Genomic DNA, 20,098 nt, shown 5'->3' on the forward strand with positions numbered 1-20,098 from the left:
TGTTCCGTAGACGTTTACATTCTTCAATTGAGTTATCAAAGGCGAGTTGTCGACGGCTCAATGACGATGGTGGCCCTGCACTTTCGCTCTCAATTTTGGTAACCACTAGGCTGGATATGTTCGCAATAGTACCTCTGATGAAGGCGAGTGCGTTTATGCTGTTCAAAGACTTCTTCATCGAAATTGTTTGATTATACTGGGAACACGGACTCACCGCATAAATGATCAACATCAGTATTGTTTGAAGGGTTTTATTTTAGCGCAGTAAAGTTACTGGATTGAGTTGGGTTTCTCGACAACTCGTGTAGATTCTGTTTACGCGGCTCACGTCAGCGTCTTCCAAGACATGGGCTTTTTCCGTGCAATTTTGTTTCGTAAATTCACACAAAAGCTAATCTGAATTAGAATGAAAAAGGAGTTATCGAATCAGGAAACATCTACGAAATCCACCGCATTTCGAATAAAATTTACAAACAGCCAAGCTCTCACTATGCTAGTAATACAAGTTGATTTTGATTCTACTGGATTATGCTGTGATAACAAACTGGCAGGCGTTGAGTACTTGTTCATCGCCAGTGCTCTGTGCGCTGCTGGAGCTTCTAGTGCCCAGCAATACCTCGGGAGACAGCTAACCAAGACTGTTGAACAGTTGGCTTTAAGGCCGGGGGATCCTGCGTCATTCTGATAGAACAATCGGCTGAAAAGCTCCGCAATCGTCTAGCGATTAGTGCTTCGCCACTTGGAGCAGTCTGCGTTGACATCAGCGGGGCGTTCACCGGAATGAAAAACAACTACAGTGCCAGGAATGGGGGTGCCTTATTCCACCAAAAATGGAATTTGGACCGCCATAAGAGAACGAAGCACGAAACGCAAGTTCCACACATTTGCGAGCAATGTGGGAAAACGTAGCCCCGACAGGACGCGCTTAAGGAACATGTAGAATCAATCCACAACAAGAATGCAAACTCCACGAGAGACTAGCCAACACCGAATTGATCGAAAGTGACCTACTGAAGAATAAATGCACACTAAGTATCACAATGGGTAGATTTCGTTTCGTCCTGACTGGTTCAACAAGCATCAAGATTTTTCAGCTTGGATCTGGGAAGCAGAGAAGATTCTCTGAGAGCAAGACAGTTGGTAGGCAATATCGGAGTGGCCGAACATGAACGCTTCACGAACTATATTTTGCCACGAAAACCAAATGACCGACTTTCGATGAAACCGTTGCTGTGTTATCGTCAATCTTCGGAGAACATGCTTCCTTGTTCAGCTGTCGATTTCAATGTATGTATTTGAGCAAGAAAGCTTCTGAAGACTGGGTTACGTACGCGGGCAAAGTCAACAAAGAGTGTGAACATTTCAAGTTCCGCAGCATGACAGAGGATGAGTTCAAATGTCTTATATTTGTGCGCGGGTTGACGTCTCCTGAAGGCGCAGACATAAGAAGCAGAATGCTCAGCAATATTGAGCAGAACCCAGACGTCACATTATAGAATATTACGTCGGAATGCTAACGCCTGATGAATTTGAAGCATGACACCGCTGCAGCAGGTGCTACCGTATCGAACACAAAGAAGACCGGTGTCATGGCGAGAGAATGCAGGCACCCAAGGGGCATTCTCGAACTAGAACTTCCGATTCCAAGCTTCCGAAGGCTTGCGTTTGTCTGGTCGCTCATCAATGCCCACAAGTGAACAGGAAGAAATACGTATCAGTGCGTATTGACAGCACACCTGTTCGTCTCCAGCTGGACACGGCATCAGGCATCACGATCATCTCAAAAAGAACCTGGAAATTGCTTAGCAGCCCAGCATTTACCAGGACCAAACAAGATGCACTCACTGCATTCGGGAGTTTACTGAAACTCTCTGGTGAGTTCAAATGTACCATGACTCTTGACTGTATCAATGTGAGTGGCATTTGTCATGTGTCCGATCATCCCGGATTCGATTTGTTAGGATTAGATTGGATCGACAAGCTAAACCTTTCGGACAGGCGACTGAATACTATCTGCTACAAGACACAGGCGGCAAAAGTGAACATATGCAAAACGCTACCTGACTCGTTTTGAATGAGGAACTCAGAAGGCCGCAGCACGCGCACTGAGTCTTTGTCGTACCACTCTCAACCAAATGGCCAAGCCGAAAGATTTGTGGATACTTTTCAACGAGCACTGTTGAAATCTCGAGTCTACAAGTAGATAAACTTGGTAGATGTCCCCATGGTTGTCTCCACAGGCCGAGGCTGTTTGACTGGGTAGATAGACCAGTCGCTGAAGTCACCGTTAGACGACGGATGGTCTGTCGTTTTGATTGGACAGCAGACGTTTTGGCTGATTCATTCGAATATTGACGTCCTGTTTCATTCTTGCACCTAAGATCGAAGCCTATTCTCAGTTAGCACGAAGGAGACTAGTTTCACTACTGAGTACCCTCCATTTCTCTCAGTCAAACCCTGCGCCCGCCTGAACACACTGATTTCTGTGCCTATCTCATGTATACCACATTCACTTATATTCGCTCAAGAAAAGTTGACCCTTAACATGTCCGACCAGTTTTGAAGAAACGTTTTCTGAAAGCGATGACTACTCAACAATTTCCAAGAGTTTTTCACAGTATCCATAAACGTTTCACGTCCTAATTTGAACCACTCGCGTTAACACGTGCTGTGCGCGCACGTTTCTCCCTAACTCAGCTAGATTCGCCGTTCAACATGGGCAATCTCCGGATTTGTGCTATTTCAAACACCAAAAATACGGAATTCCCTGTAAGGTTAATACTGGGTTTTATTGATAAATTTCAAGACCCCGCAATTCTCGTCTCGTGATTTCGCTCGTAATTCCATCGTAAAACGCGTGTTTTACATTTTTCGCAAATGAAAACAGAAACAGAGTTTATCGGATCTTTTTAAGCTTCCAAATTATGTAGAGTGTAGCTCACAAGCATACGCCAAAAAAGGAACAAACCAAATTCCTGTCAGCCCGATACAAATTGATTGGGCTTTAAACAGAAGGTAACACCGGGCATCACAGGTTCGATACATTTTGTGGGTGTGTACTGATTAGTTCGGCTGTTTCTTATCAATAAGTCGTTTGTCCTCCGGCTAATCGGTGTGCTTCCTTGCAACATGTCTCCTGAGAATATCTGATCGAGTGCAGGTTAGTCCGCATTGCTCACACATGTGACGGCCTTGCGTTCCATGCACGGTTATTAAATGTCGATCGCTATCTGATTCCTGGCGGAAAGAGGCCCCACACTCCTCGCATTGTTGACGCGCTTCCTCACCATGTGACTGATTCGGATGCTGAGACATAATGCTCCAACGCGCAAGGCACTTTCCGCATTTGGGACAGGGATTGCCTCTTAGCTCTGATTATTGTACGCGTTTACTGGCTGTTCTGGAAGGCCTTTCGTCTCCCGAAGGATGAAGTTCCCTCATGTGTTGCCGCAATCAACGCTCATTCCGGAACGACGTTTTACACAAACTACACTGAGTAATGGCATGGTCAGCGTGCACCTCATGGTGTCTCTTAGCTGATGAAAGGTGACGGAAGGATTTGCCGCACACCAAACACGTGTGAGGTCCCTCCGGATGCGTTCCTCTACCCGAGTATTCCGGCTGATCCGCGCTGGGACAGCCATCATCCGTTCTGTTTGCTGATGGCGTCCTGTGTTGAACTGTTGTTTGGCTGGTGCTTGCAAAACTCCTAAATATTTCCCCGTTGGAACTTGGGCACTCAATAATGGTATCCAGATACCGGAAACGGCTGAGTGATTCAAGCAACTAGACGTAAAATATGCGTCGGTATCAACTGGTTTTTTAGACTGTAATCCATTGTCCAGCTATACCCTTTGCGTGGTTCCTGCGAACCTCTCGATATTATTCGTCTCACTCTAAGTTACTGTGTCTTACCCGCGGCGGCGGCAAGCGTCACCAGTGCGCTGATGTGTTGTGAAGCGAGACGACGGCTGATAGGTAAATAAGTGGTAATAAACAATCTTAAAATTTGATTATTTCATAAAATCTACGGAGAATGCTGTTGGTGATCAAAATTTACATTCGAAAAGAAGCGTTCCAAAATACGCAAGCTACCAATGTAATTTTTTCTGACGCAATGTCGACCGTGCATTGAAATCAGAAGAATTCGTGTTTGGCGATTTTCAGTGAATTCGGAAAGCCGATCATCGGAGAGGGTTCACGGGGTTTGGCTAAATTAACAGCTGGAAACAAGAAGATCAGTGATGTACCAAACGATACCTCTGTGGAATTCACAAGAATTATCTTACAAGCTCTCATGTCGCAGCCGCATCAGGAAGGAGACAGAAATACATAATTCCCTGCGCCCTCGTGTTAGGCCAACCCCCTGCAGCTGAGCAGGTCAGAATACTGTGTTATCGGCTCCGGGCATGGTCCCCAAAGTAAAACCCCACATTATCCAACTGCCTCGTGGGTCAGACGTTTGAGTCAGTGGCTAGGGTCAGGGTCCCCGAACGAAGCCTTACGTCCTCCCACTGCCTTGTGGGTCAGGCTTTTCAGTCGCCGCATCGGGTGCCATCTGAAACGATTAACATGATGCATGTTTTTTTACCGAAAGCACTATTGTGTTGCTGAAAGCCCATCGGTTATCACAAATGTGTGTAAGGTAAGAGGGAATTTCAGGACATCCGTCTTAATTTATGCAAACTATGCAAGGTCTTAGGCAGTTCCTAAGTTTTCTTGAGGCCAGGTTGTATAATCAGAAAGCAGTCAAACTCCTGGTGATTCTGCACACCATCACGAAAACACAGAATGCGGCAATACGAGTGCTTGAGGATTGTATTGTTTGCTTGAAAGATTGCATTTGATTGGTTTGCTTGGCGAAGGCCTCTTATCTGTGCCAGGCCAGTAATGATCTCAAGTTAGGATGCGCTAGTTAGTGCATCAACTTCCACGATATAAGAATACCTCTTCGCTCAACCCGGAGCCTGGAGGTGAAGAAAAAATCAATGGAATACTGAACATACTATCAAGTAATTCTCGATGGGCTTCATGGTGCTGGTGAACAACGAGAGGTGAGAGGTGTCGATTTTTGAAGTACGAATTAGGTACCCGGCCTGAGGTAGTCGCATTACCACAAACAACGACATGATTACGTCACATGCTGCAGCTGAATAACTTATCGGGCTAGACCTGCAATCCCGTAAGTGACAGGTGTAACTACAGTGTTAAAGAAATAACAGATCGAGCCGTTTCGGCTGACTAACCATGCAGTGACGCACCAGCGGCATATCGAAATAGTGTTAAAAGTGTTTACTCCCCAGAAGTTTAGATGACATCGTCCACGCATACCAGATCACGGCAGATCCAAAGAAATTGTTGGATAACTCAATGAATGCAGGAATCATTCTAATGTTTTAACAAATGCCATCAGTATAGCCATGTGCTCGCATATCAATTTGGTTTCGACGGGTGATTCACCCGAATACAGTCGGAAATTACTTGCCAAAAATTTGTCTGGAGCTTGTCCCATCGCACAACTGAGTTTCGCGAACATTTTTTCCCTCAAGAATGAAGCAGGCACTCTGGTCAGAACGAAAAATGTTCACGCATTCTGCTGCTCAGTGTGTATTTATTCTTCTGTACGACACAATTTGTCAATTCGGTTTTGGTTAGTCAGTCGTGACATTTGCATCTTTGTTGTGGATAACTTTTAGATGTACCTTAAGCGCATCCTGTCGACAGTACGTTTTCCCACATTTCTCACAAATGTGTGAAACTTGCGTTTTGTGCTTCGTTCTCATATGACGATCCAAATTCCATTCTTGGAAGAATAGCACCCCACATTCTTGGCCCTGTCGATGTTTATCCTTCCGATGAACGTACCGCTGGTGACGACGCAGATTGGTTTTTGGCCCTGTCGATGATGAACGTGCCGCTGGTGACGACGCAGATTGCTCCAATTTGCAAAGCACTTTCCGCAATCGGAACATGAGCTTCCCCTCTCCTGTGATTGTTGCATCCGTTCGCTAGATGTTTCGACACGCTTGTAAAATTCTGAACTTTTGTGCTTCCTCATATGATCCTTTAGATTTCGCTTACTCTTGAACGATGTTCCGGAAACGTCGCAATAGAAGTCGGGAGATTCATCGTGCGGTATTTTTTGGTTCCTCGTAACCTCGGAGAACCAGGGAAATGGTTCGCTGCACACTAAACGCTTGTAAGGTTCTTCCTGGTCTGCTGGTTTGTTCGGATCTTCCGTTCTGGTTTTTGAGGGCATTTCGTTCGCTTAAAATTGAAAGAGATGAAGAAATCGATGTCAGTTTCACTAGACTGTCTTTAAACGCAGCAGTAAAATTGTCGTTGGAAGGGATACTAGGAATGCTCAGACGAGGCCTTCCAACGTAGGTGCACTTTCTCAACGGGGAAACTTGGAAAGCACTTCATATCTATTTCAACCCTGCTGGTAACTATGAGGAGAGCAAACATCACAAAGTGCGGAATGGTGCATTCTAGTGACCACCTGATTACTACTGAACGCCAAACCGTTCGATGACGATCAGCCATTCCGTGGTCATGTGGCTCACATTGAGACAACACGCAGTCCCACCGGTTCTTTAACTACGATGTGAGTCTGCCTTGGCTACATTTCTATTCGCCAGAACGAACAAGAAATTCGAGAGAAACTCTCGCCCGGGTATTCACGATTTGTTCATAGCTAACTGCATGACTTCCGTTGTGTATGCAAACGTAAGACGTTGGTATGACAAACGCGGGAATACAGCAAGTTTTCTCTGGACTGGAGAAGCATGGGTCTAAAAAAGTCACATCTTTTAAATTAACAAAGGTGTAAATTTGGCCAGATAACTGCAGTGCAATTCCTCTTCCGCAAGCACTGCATTCTGAAAAATAACCCGACAAAATAATGCCATTTATGCTTACATGATTGCTGTCAAAATGTGTCGCATAAATTCTCGCGTACAATCCAGCCTAGATAAACTTCTGGGAAAGAAATTAGCAAGCAATTTTTCGCCGAAAGCGGACAACAAAATCTTTCGATATACAAGACATATCCTGATATATTTACAACAGTTTTAAACAAATACGATAAGAAATACTTTTATTTCCCTTAACCCTACCGTGCGGTAGATTTTAATGGGAAGTTTGGATAAGAACTTGCGATTATCGTATGCCAGAATAACACTACGTGTTATGTGGTAAAGTCCGTCAAACAAATTTAAAAAAGAACAAAACACAATCATTCTTGGCCACCACAATATTTGGTGTACAGAACAGAGTAAGTAATTCAACGGTGGACATTTTCCCGTTGGTCCATTGAGATCAGCCACTATTTCCCTTTTTATAGGTATGCTTAGGATGCTTGTGTCTTATAGGGGAATGTACTCTGAGTCTGCTGATCACTGATTATCATATCAGGGGTCTAGCAAGGGGGAGCGAAGAAGACAGTGTGTTTGTTTTTGTCTTATGTGGTCCCCTCCCAATTAACCTGTAGGTGAAATAATCAGGGAGGTGTCGTTCTAACCTGGCAAACAAATACAGATTTTAAGAAAAGGCACAGTCCTCAACGGACAAATTAGTGATGGTTTGTAAGGGAAAGCTCATTAGTTTGACAGGATTAGGCGAGAATCGATTGCTTCAAGTCTGTCAATGGAGTCACGACGTGAACCCTATTGTCGTTTGGGCCATCGATTACAATCGCGAATTCATATGAGCACCTTCTGATCAGCTCTGACATCTGAGATTACACTGAGGACAATTTGGAACCAGAATCGACCAGCTCATCTTAAATTGTCCACTGACATTATTGGGTGGGTTAAACCCAGTACGTGGGGTGAGAACCGGTGCGTGGAGCAAGAATCTTATTTATGTGTGACTGGCACTAATACTCAACTTAGATCAAGAGGGTGACTGTACTCGAACGCAGGAAAGAGCTTGAAATACACCGGCAGTGTGACAGTCATGACTTTGTCGTGTTGAAAATGACAGTTTCGAATGCAGATGGACGAAAGTGACCAGTTCTCAATCGCAGTCATTGGGGCAACAACCTGGCTCAGAATAACGTAAGATTCCTTATTGAATGGGTTGATCAAGCATACATTGATTATACCTTGTGGTTCTCTTGTTCGCCATCATACTTGAATGTGACTCAATCGCCGCCTTGCAGGACTCAGTTAAAAATGTTGCAAATAGCTTATGTATAAACTTTTCGCAATTAGCCATCATTCGGCTACGAGATGTTCACGAGCAGCGTGATCATTTCGACGTTGAGCGCAATAAAACTCCAACCGAACTGCATTTTACAGATATCCCACGCGCCACTGGGAATACCACACTTGAAGTTGGTGAAACGTGATTTTATTCTGCAGCTGAGTAGAGCGTACCTGTTAGGCTGACTACTTCTGTGGCCCATTAAATAGACGTTTATCAAGAGCTTCGAACACACAATAACAAAATCGCTGACCATCGAGCAGAGACCACATCGAACGAAACTAGATGACTTTCAGCTGAAAGTGGTGTAGTTTGCTGTCAGTGGAAATGTGGCCACGGCATACTTGTTTCGTATGTAAACAACGGATGGAACTGCGTGTTGTCTCAATGTGAGCCGCATAGACCACGGAATGGCTGATCGCCATCGAAAGGTTTGGCGTGCAGTAGTATTCAGGAGGTTGCCAGAATTCACCACTGCGCAAATTGTGATAATCGCTCTCCTCATAGTTACCAACAGGGTTGAAATCTATGTCAACAAAGATAAAGTGCACTTACAACACAGTGGCTAGATTAAACGTTCCTGAGTCTCTTTACAATGCTGTTTGCCCTCTTACGTTCATGACAACTCATTGAAACCGACATCGATTGCTTCATCTCTTTCAGTTTTAAGCAGCAATCGAAAACGAAGTATTGTCAAAAGACGGAACGGAAGATGCGAACAAACGAGGAGATCAGGAAGAACTTTACAAGCGTTTAGTATTCAGCGAACCATTCCCCTAGATGTCCGAGGTTACGAGGACAAACATCAACGCACGCTAAAACTTCCGACTTCTATTGCATTGTATGCGGAACGTCGTTCAAGATTAAGCGAAATCTAAAGAACAATATGAGGAGTTACAAAAATTCTGGATTTCACAACCGTGGCAAAACATCTAGCAAACGGGTGAAAGAATCACAGGAAAGAGGAACCCCATGTTCCGAATGCGGAAAGTGCTTTGCAAGTTGGGACATTCTGCTTCATCACCAGCGGTGCCTTCACCAGGAGGAAAAAATCCAACGGTGCCAGGAATGGGAGAGTTATTCTGCCGAAAATGGAATTTGGATCTCCATATGAGAGCGAAGCACGCAACGCAAGTTGCATAAATTTGTGAGAAATGTGGGAAAACTTGCTCTCGACAAAATGCGCTTAATGTACATGTGAAAACTATCCACAACAACGAGTAAAATGTTACGAGTGACGAACCAACACCGAATTGAAAAAATGTGAACTATAGAAGAATAGATACACACTGAGTATCACAATGTGTAGAACTTGTTTCGTCATGACTGGTATGGTTTCGTTTTACTTTCGGTCGAAAACGATGCTAAACTAATTCATGTTTTTATTCTCGCTTGAGGTTCTCGGACAATCATATTGGGAAGGGCGTAAGATTACAGTCGATACTCGTGTCTAAATACTCGGCAACCTACAAACCTTCGACCGCTTAGCACTTATGTTGCTTGTTTCTGGTTTAATTGCTTCTACAATCAGTCAACCGAACGAATGCCGTACTACTGAAAAAATTGTTTGTTTTCCAGTTTTTCGGACACCGGATTTTCTGTCAGCTTGACAATTTGTGTTGTGAGGCTTTATAGCGACGCGTCCGGAAATAGCAGCGCAACGTAGTCTACCACGCACTGATGGTGCTATCTCGTTTTGTCTACTTATACAACTCGCCGTCAGTTCAATTATGTTTCACTGGACACGTTCGCTCATTCGCATTTTTTATAATATTCTGTACCGTTCTGGATGTGATGGTCGTCAATTCGGTGTCTGTCACTCCGCATTGGAGTCGTTCCAAAGAACCAGATCTAGACACCAACGCTCGGAAGGAGATGGAATCGCAGACGCGTGCTTACCTTCAACTATCTCTTAGGAGAACAAGCTCAGATAGCAACGGGACTATATAACTGCAAGTGCAATAATCTTTCTTTTCTTGAGACCGATTTCTTTGGTTGTTCTTCGCTAGCCCTTGTACGCGACAGTGATCAATAGAGCAGCTGGTTCTCACGTTTGTTGACGTTTCAAGTTGGGAAAACGCAGTAGGCTATCAATCGGCTATCTAGACCGTGGTTCACGGTAATAAGAAGACATTGATGAGACCGTGGTTTACAACAATGACAGTTTGAGCGGACCTACCTTTTATGAGTCCTTGCAGTGACAAGCTTATTGCACTTCGCCGTTCGTTCAAAGTTCATTGCTGCACCTTTATTTCACTAGTGCCCTTTCGGTGAATGGACAGTTTTCTTAAAATTGAGCATCAACGGACACAGAAGTATTCGGATTCCAGAACCTCATTCATTGTCCAGCAAAACAAAAACAAACGGGCGGTACTTTCCTAACACCATCAACCAGGCAGCCATTAGTAACGGCTTCAGTTTATAGGAAGTCCTGTTTAATTATGTAGCTAGCGCGCATTCATTCGTGTAAAACACTGTGCTGATGGGGTGTAGATTTTGGCGCGGTTATCTACTAGCGACTGGAGGGATGGTCAACATTCATCTTCAAAATCAAACTACGCGTCTGGTGTGCAATGAAACCACATTACACCAGCGCAGTAATGAATCTTGCAGACGCCAATCGAATCCTTGCTCCTGAAGCGTCGCCCACATCGCTGGTTACTCCTAATACTGCGGGCAAATTAGTTGAAATCTGGTTCACAATTGCAATGATGCACTGGGATTAATGACAAATTTTAGGTGGCAAGAGAACGAAAGTTAGCCCCGCCGACTGCGCGCTCTCTCAAATATCTGCTTACACAAGGCCCTCCAAATGACTAGGAGGTTTGTGAGGGATGAGCCCAGACGAAAGTCTAATAGAACAAATGAACGATATTTGAGGAGAATGGTTCAGCATTGGGTTGCTCGCACATCTGCGCATCACCTAAACAAGCAAGGCCTGTGGTTGAATGGTCTATGAATGACGACATTTATGTTGTGCTAATGAGAACTTCTACGGTATGGGGAGGGAAATTTTCACCAAAGCCTGTCTACTTTATTGGCGCTTTTCAAAACTTATCGATCTAACGCATAAGTTCTCCTTGCCATACGAATCAATGACGGGGAAACTGTGATTATCCCAGGGACAAGATATGCTAACTGCAAACTACCACTTAAAGGAGGTAGGCACACACCGCCACACTGATTATTAGGAAACGCCAAGGGAACATGTGCGCATTACTGGACAGGGTAGCAGAAATATGATATGCATCTTGTTTACAAAACCTGAAAATTCATCTTCTTCTGGAAAGCGTCTTGACGGTTTCTGGATGTTCCATGACTGTTGCTCAAATGCAAGCAAATCAGACACCATAAACTCCGTACTAGATTTCAATAAGCGCTGATTGCTGGAGGCGGAATTAGGTAACCCGACTTGAGGTACTCGCGCTACCACATACAACGACATGCTTGGGTTACTCGCTGCAGCTAAATAATTCGGTGGGCTGCACCTGAAATCCAGTTAGTGACATGTGGAACAGATGAAGGGTTACACAAGTACCAGATCACTCCTTGCAATTATTTCGGTGATGTTTGTAGCGCGTTTCCGGATAGTCCTGCGAAATTAGGTCAATAGAAATACAAACAAAGTTTCTCGCGTGTCCACTTTCGATCCAATGTCTGATTCGCGCTCAGCCTCCATCGCCTTGAAGGATACCGAAATGCAGCTACATCTTGCAAAGTTTGGACGGTCATTTCGGTTGGCAGTTCAGAGACAAGAACGTCCGAGAGCGCGTCATCATCCGCTCAGGATGGATGTGTTCAAGGAAATTTCTTTGGCTGGCAGTCCACTTTATTCAGTGGGGGACGCAATGTCGCCCGCGTAACAAATCCACATTCTGCGAATGTTCGACCCATCCATTTCATGACGATATCTGCAACAGTCAGCGAACTCAGTAGCCCAGTTGTCAGTTGTCTACTTTGTAGAAAATCTCTGTAGTGTGATATGTGTCAAATGGCTAGCATAGGTATCCTTTCTCCAGCGATTCGCTGGTCAGAGTACTGATTCTCCAACATTTGGCTTGCTTAGGATCACAGAGGCAAATATTGAGGTCTCACAAGAGAACGTCTCTGTATTAACTCAGATTTGACAGAACTTGCCACCGCGTCAAATAAATCCACGCTCTCAGCAATAGCTGAGAATACTTTCTTCATGCGCCTGAATTGCCAACGGGCCCGAGGACCACACCAGAGCTCTCCTCTTTGAAAGCCATTCCAGTTAGTGCATACGTTCACATAAGGTTGCATACGGATATATAAATGAAGCCCGGTTAACATTACGGGTACGTCACGAAACACAAGCATCTTGTGTTGTGATCAACATCTGCGGTGTATGTCTGCATCCGTAGTTGCCGATGGTTGACCTTTCAACTCGTTCTTCCTCCGCTGCAAGAACCAGACTAGCCCACATTCGCCGATAGCCCACGGTCATCTCTAGCTATCTTGGGGCAGTTCACTGGTTTCTCTCATTACTCATCAACCTTATGTGCGTTCCGCGTTTGTCGAACGAATGAATGTCTATTGATTTCCTATTTTGTCGCCTACAATACATGCGATATACTGTTCCATTGACCAATGATGGATTCACTCGTGTCTCGATGCGTTACTGCTTTGATGAATACTATGTATTCACAAATCGTTCTCGCTGAAGCTTCTAAAAATGAGTTACTAAAACCAGTGTCCTTATCGCTGAACGCTCCCACTACATTTGAAAGTGATATTCAGGTTTGCCGATACGGAAAAATTTGGGATCGCTTTCCGATAGCGATTAACTTACAGAAGAACAGTACTATCCCTTGCTGGACCACTCGATGAATTAATTCTTGACCTAATCAGAAACTTGGCGTTAGAAATATGAATTCATTCAAAAGATCGAATGTAGCTGGATCCATGGTCATTGGTTCCATGCGATATTATCCCCACGCGTGCGAAACGTGGAGCGAACCGAAGATTCCATCGACGAGAGCAAACATCCACAAATGATTGAAAGCATCTTCAGATACTTCGTTTATTCATATGATCCTACGAACGTGAAATTCTTATTCAGAATTCAAAAGCAGATGGTGTGCAGATCGCAGTGGTGTCACAGATATAATGAGGGAACTGGTTTGCCTGATTCGAACACTGGTAGATTTTCGATGTAGTGGCGCCGAGTACACACCGTTGAGTAGCTTGAGAGTGTTCAAAGAATGAATATCCTGGCACATTTGGATAAGATTTGTGAAATGTTGGGCCTATTATTCCACGACCGTTCTGCGTGGAACAATTCATTCAAAAAGGTTATTTCATCATGCCCTAGTCCGCCAATCGGCCGACTCGGTTAACAGTTGAAGGTACATGCGTGCCGCGTACACTAAATCGGCAATGCTTGGAGAAAGAAGGCATTTAGAGAGTCACTGAGTTGGAAATCATCATCTGGGTGGATGCGGAGGCTTGCAATGTGTACCTAGGATAAACAAGACAGAGAAAGTGGCTTAAATGTAGAAGCAAGTGGACTGACTGCATTATGAGAGCCAGCTCAAAAAGTAACGGGACTAGATGAATGTCAATGGAATAACCGCTTTCGTTGAAACAGATTTCATATGTTGCACTTCAGTCGCTCTTGACAGATGAGTTGTTTTCTTAGAACTACTTTGACCACTTGTACGCGACAGTGATCAATACAGCACTTTCATTGATTTTTATCTGGATTGGTCAAGCGCACCAGGCTATCAATCGGTTATCAAGACCGGGGTTCACGGTACTAGGAAAGCATTAAGGAGACAGTGGACCACAGCAGCTTTAAAAGCTTGAAACATTCACGGCGAATGTCTCAAACTAAGATTAAGTGGCCCAGGCGGACCGCATTACACCACAACACTATGCGGTATTTTATATGGCCATTACAAGTTATGCACACTTGGCGTAATGAGAACTCGTAGAAGGGTCAATTCATCGCAACTTGCCCTCGTTCATACTCACAGGCTGAGGTAATAAAATCGTCTGGTCTGGTCACGTGAAATTCGTATTCGGCAGCTTTTAAGCCTGAAATTTAGAATGCAGAAATACTCCGTTTGTACGTTTTCCAATAATTGCAGAGCCTGGTTTTGCATGGATCCCGTCAAAAAACGAGGGATAGGCGCAAAAGCGTCACCACAAACTCCGTACTAGATATCAATAAGCGCTGATTGCTGGAGGCGGAATTAGGTAACCCGACTTGAGGTACTCGCGCTACCACATACAACGACATGCTTGGGTTACTCGCTGCAGCTAAATAATTCGGTGGGCTGCACCTGAAATCCAGTTAGTGACATGTGGAACAGATGAAGGGTTACACAAGTACCAGATCACTCCTTGCAATTATTTCGGTGATGTTTGTAGCGCGTTTCCGGATAGTCCTGCGAAATTAGGTCAATAGAAATACAAACAAAGTTTCTCGCGTGTCCACTTTCGATCCAATATCTGATTCGCGCTCAGCCTCCATCGCCTTGAAGGATACCGAAATGCAGCTACATCTTGCAAAGTTTGGACGGTCATTTCGGTTGGCAGTTCAGAGACGAGAACGTCCGAGAGCGCGTCATCATCCGCTCAGGATGGATGTGCTCAAGGAAATTTCTTTGGCTGGCAGTCCACTTTATTCAGTGGTGACGCAATTGTCGCCCACGTACCAAATTCACATTCTGCGGTCCTGAAATGAGTGACAGTTCATCCCATCCTTTTCATGGCCGCGCTTCTTCATTGACGATTTTTGTTGTGAGTCTTTACAGCGGTGCGACCAGAAACAACGGCGCAACGTGATCTATTACACAATGATGGTATTCCATCCTTTTCTCCGTTAATCCAAACACGCTGTGAGTTGAATTATCTTTCATAGCAATTCATTTTCACTGGATACGTTCGCCCAAAACAACTTTTGACTTCTTAGTTGTTATGATCATGAATTTGGTGTCTTTCATTCCGCACTCGTGGCGTTCCAGCAAACCAGATTTAGAAATTCCCGCTCGAAGGGAGGAGCTGTTGCTCACAAACGCAGTTTTCGTCAAATTCAGTCATTGGCTTTGTATTCCTATACATTCGCGAGGGAGAAAATTGCTTGCATCAGACTAATAATTATTGACACAAGATATGAAGGACCGTATGACTGTAATATCGAACGATAAACAACGGTTTACTGTTACTTTTACGGTTGCCGTTACCGTTCTCAGGTTTTTATGAGAAATATAATGGAGGTCGCACTGACACTACAGACGTTCTTGTTAATTGGGTTTCTGAAATATGATTATTAACTGACACAGAAATATTCGAATTCCAGAACCCCATTAATTATCTGGCAAAACAAAAACAAACAGGCAGTACTATTCTAACACCACTGTTATTATTAGCGATTTTGACTTTGTTCTACCAGACAATTTGATTTTTACAAACTTGATCAATAAATTCAGACGACAGGTCTTCAGTTTTCAACAACCTTGTGAGTAGTTTCCTTTGTGAAAACATACTGCGACATCTGGAATATCGTGCCAACTGAAACATGAGGCCGCCTGTGTGCAGCACATTGAATTGTAGATCATCATAAAAGAGAGATTAAGTTGAGACTTTCGTGAAAACCAAACTGATTTTCAAATTAGTGTACTTCTTGATTTAACTATAAGTAACTGTATGTAACCGTGTACAATCTCATGCGAATAGGATATATATGAGTTTTATCAACCTTTCTCAGTGTCCGCGAAATCCATGTAGTTTGGTGTTAGCGAACCTATTCTCAGGAGATATTAGCGTGCCTGACTTACATGGCAAGGACGTCTTATACATTTAATCGACTATTCTTCTGGACAGGCATTCGGTGAATACACGCCCTACTGAACGTGTTCATCCAAAGTTCATCGGTCACTCACACAGCGTGGGGAGATGCATGGGTGTGTGGACATCGCACCGCCACTTTCTTAGCACATCCATCTCGCTACAAAAATGCTGCAAACACATGTAGGCTTGCAGTGAGCAGGTTGTTGAGATCAATACATCTCGCGTTGTCAACATGGCCATTAGTTACCCTTTTTTCTCTCCAACTTCGTCATCGGCGCCATTAGTTTGTCAGGTCCCCACGATGTTCACCGGTAGCCAGAGGATGTCAACGATCTTCAATGTAACCATATAACCACGATGAAATCGATAAAAATACTCCGACCAATTTTGGTTTGTCATTCCTCAAGAATTCAAAATTATCGTTGTACGTTCTTTAATTCTGTAGCGTTAGAGTGATTTCACACCTGCGATTCAGCTTTTATTGTTTAGGCGATGGATTCATAGGAGTCGCCCACACGAGGTGGAGAAGTACGCGATGCCGTTTGGCCTTGCCAAGATGTCTGCTTGGTGCTCAAAAAGAGACTGCTCTAGTTCCAATTCTGCGGCTACAACAGAGGTATAACAGAAAATCTCATTTTAATATTGAGGCTGACAGAACTCATGGCCTGCTGGGAGCTCCGAATTGCGAAGCATCCCTGAACGGCTTCTCAATAAATTTCGACACTCTTGTGCTGTGTGCCCTATCAACTAACAATACACGATCAATCCATTGAAATAACGTTACTTTCGTCATCTCAATCAGCAAATTAACAGAGCGCAAGGTCTTCAGGTCGAATAAGGAGAGATGGGACAGAATTTTTTGAGCAACCTCACATTGAGTCAGTTCAGTGAGGCCTCAAGTGAAACGCAAAAACAAAAACTAAGCCGGTCACTTCCTTGAAATATTCTCAGCTGATTTCCCGGGACAGAAAAAAACTCTGATGTGACACATACTTCCCATTTCTTTCGAAATTATCGGAACATCCGAAAAATACATTGAAGCTGCCGAGATCTACAATGTGACTTTTGCACAAAATTCTTCAATTGTTCAGGTGAACTACATCTGCGCTATACATGCAGATAAATTCAGTTCACGCTCCAAAACATCGCGTGTTCAGGTTCATGAATCCGGAGAACATGGCAGACCATGCCCTCGTTCTGACAAATACTGCAGCGTGGAGAAACATTATGCAAATGGGCTGGGCGATATTTGTGCGCAGAACCGTCCAGCAGGATTGAAGTTGTCTCCCGGCACAGACGGATGGAGCACGGAACGGAAGCTAATTTCGGTTGTGACCTGTGTCATAGAATGTTCAATCGTCCCGATCGTCTTCGGAGGCACAGTGGAGTCGTGCACAACCGCTCCACTGTCGAATTAATCAGTGGACTTCGAATCGATGAAGCAATTTGACCAAAATGTTATGACATAGCAAATGATGTTTGAATGATTCTGATTTCTCATAATCTTCACCGTAATTTTTGTATTTTTGTTTCAGCACTATTGTCGATTGAACGCAATATCGAATGTATTTCTCTCTACTTGGGCTAATTAACGCGGGACCACTGACGAATCTCATGGGCGCAGTGCATCCAGGTCTGATGTATGGCACCAAATTAATTCAACTGGTGAATGTTTTGAGTTTTTGTTCAGAGGTGTTCAGTCAAACTGTGAGACGACCTTTTGGCTTCCACGTGAAAATTAAATAATGAGAAATGCTATTCTCCAAACAAAACGAACCAGATAAGCAAAGCATGACACAAGATGGCTCACAGTCTAATCGACACAAACTAAGCGAGATTGACTACGTCGTTCACTGAGGTCTTGTCCGATTAATTTTCATTCAGACTGAATTCAACGACATGGTGCTGACCTAAAGACAGGGGAGAGAGGGGTATTCGGAATTTGGGCTATGCTTTTGCCCCGACGCCTTTAGGGTGGCTAGCCTCGTTTATTGAAGTGGTCAACTGCGAAGCTGATCAATTTCGGTTTGTGTGTTGCGCAAAGATTATCCACGCATCTCTGAAGTTTGTTCGCATGACTTCCATCTCTCAAACTGCAAACAAATTTAAGGGAGGTTTGGTTTTCAATGTCTGTTAGCGATGGTATGGTAGTGTGCCCGTCGCCTCCCTTGTTGAAATTGAGTCGCGGCCATCAAAAGTCTGTCTTACTAGAATGTGATGAATACAATGGTTAGCTGCACTTAATAAAAATAGATACAACGCGAAATGTGGAATAATGCAAAAAGTGACTTATCGTTTGAGGACACTCGTTGAGAGTTCTTGATTATTAGTTTCAGTTTGCGGGATGAGTCTACTTTCCAGTGCGACTGCTGCACTTGTTCCTTTATTTTCCGTTGAGAATGGAGGAGCTCTGATGTCTTCCTGTCCTCTGTGTGTTTAGCCGAGTTTTATGCCTGTTTAATGCATGCAGTGTGAAAAGAGGAGTGGCCCTTCGTGCTTGATGCTTGTGTGAACATGAGTACAAATGGACTTGATGTGCTGAAGTTCATAAGCTTGTCTCGTTCCGCAAGTTGTAGCCGCATAAACAAAAATGGATGAGAATGTGTGCAGTACGAGTTGTCGGCTAAGGTTGCGAGTGGGACAGGAATTGAGTGTTTTTGACGCATCATCTGGTTAGTGACCTCTACAACTTACGCAAATCCAACACTACTCATCAGATTAGCAGTTTCAAAACCGCTGCGAACCAATCCATCACGCAGTTGAACAGTTTAGCGTTCAATGCTAATCAAGTGGCTGCGATGTCGAAACTCTCCCGAGATACGTGAGGCGATCACAAGCCAGGGGTACACAGGGCGTTCAAGATGCATTGCATCAAGCAAGATCTGGCTAGTGGGACATACCCAGTTTGTGTGTGCTGAGGTCGAGGACGGCGGGCTTGTCGCTCCCGCCCAGAATCCTCAAAACACAGGCGGAAGAAGTGCGCATGCTAAAGCAGAGATTAGTGTTGCTAGCAGTCAAGGTGGCTTAAAACATCATTGAGAACTGACAGGTGAACATATATCCACCGATCGAGCAGGTCCGGTAAGTCCGATTGGTTTGGTTCTGATGCAAACTCACTTGGTATAAATGTAACAACTTGATAAATTTAAAGCAACACATTCTGCCATTTCAAGTTAGGGGTGACATGCGGAAACGTGTCACGGTCACTGTATGAATAGTTTTGTCCCGATGAATAAAGTCAGTATAATACATTCGCGTTCAAGATTTGAGGCCTGGTTAAGCCAAACTATAAAAACATGATGTGTTATCCGGAGCTCGCTTAGCTTTCAAATGACTGTTCCACATAAGCAATCACCGTCGACCAGCTTCATCAATTTATATACCTTCCCTTGAATCATACCAAGTGCACCGTTGTCACATTGCTCACGTGGTGAAAATTCTTGAAACACCGCGGGATGTCGTACTATAAAATGTATTCAGGAGAATAGTATTCCTCGTGTTTTCCGTGACTGACTTGAGAGGTTCCGGTTACTCGCGGTTCTTCCAGATGATTCAGTGGTTAGAGTGCGCATTTACTGACCGGAAAGTCCGTGGTTTGAACTCGACCTCCCCCCCCCTTCTTTCTCCTATCTAGGCTTGGGCAACCCGGCACCGAAACGCTGTTACAGCCGTACGCGCTTTCACACGTACGTTTTGATCTCTTCGGTTGATATATTTTGCATCACAAAATGCGTAGAGTTAGTGTTCGCCTTTGGTCTCGTGTTTACGGGTTGGTTTCAAATGTTTCTAAGAATTTACTTACTATCTTATATTCAAACATATTTCTGTGAATTTTGAGCGTTGCACATTTATTTGATGACTTACTTTCAGGTCGACAAAATGGAATTAATTCACTAGTTCCTAACGGCTTACGTGAATTCTGAGCCCCGCACAATTCATTTGATGACCTGATTTCCGGTTGATGGGACAAACAAGGACAAAATGGATGAACGTTTATCACTCTCATAAGGTGTTGGTCAGCACACACCCGTTAAAAATCGTTATATGATGGTCACTGTATGCAATGGTGAGT

General features: G+C 44.1%; 2 protein-coding genes across 2 annotated transcripts in view; both read left to right on the forward strand.

The window, feature by feature from the left end:
• Positions 1–406: 406 nt before the first annotated feature.
• T265_12098 (hypothetical protein) lies at positions 407–685 on the forward strand (the record flags this gene model as incomplete). The annotated part of the gene is made up of 1 exon (XM_009179070.1): positions 407–685. One exon carries the CDS (start codon positions 407–409, stop codon positions 683–685), a length of 279 nt encoding a protein of 92 aa, XP_009177334.1.
• A 915-nt stretch (positions 686–1,600) lies between these two features.
• Positions 1,601–20,098, forward strand: part of T265_12099 (hypothetical protein) — a gene marked incomplete at both ends in the record, with an annotated part of 21,596 nt that continues 3,098 nt past the window's right edge. Inside the window, 2 exons of the mRNA XM_009179071.1 lie at positions 1,601–1,912; positions 3,846–3,978. Of these exons, the coding sequence (XP_009177335.1) occupies positions 1,601–1,912; positions 3,846–3,978 (445 nt within the window). The remainder of the gene's footprint in view (positions 1,913–3,845; positions 3,979–20,098) is intronic.

The sequence above is a fragment of the Opisthorchis viverrini genome (genome assembly GCF_000715545.1).
Source record: "Opisthorchis viverrini unplaced genomic scaffold scaffold3859, whole genome shotgun sequence".
NCBI classification, from domain to species: Eukaryota; Metazoa; Platyhelminthes; class Trematoda; order Opisthorchiida; family Opisthorchiidae; genus Opisthorchis; species Opisthorchis viverrini.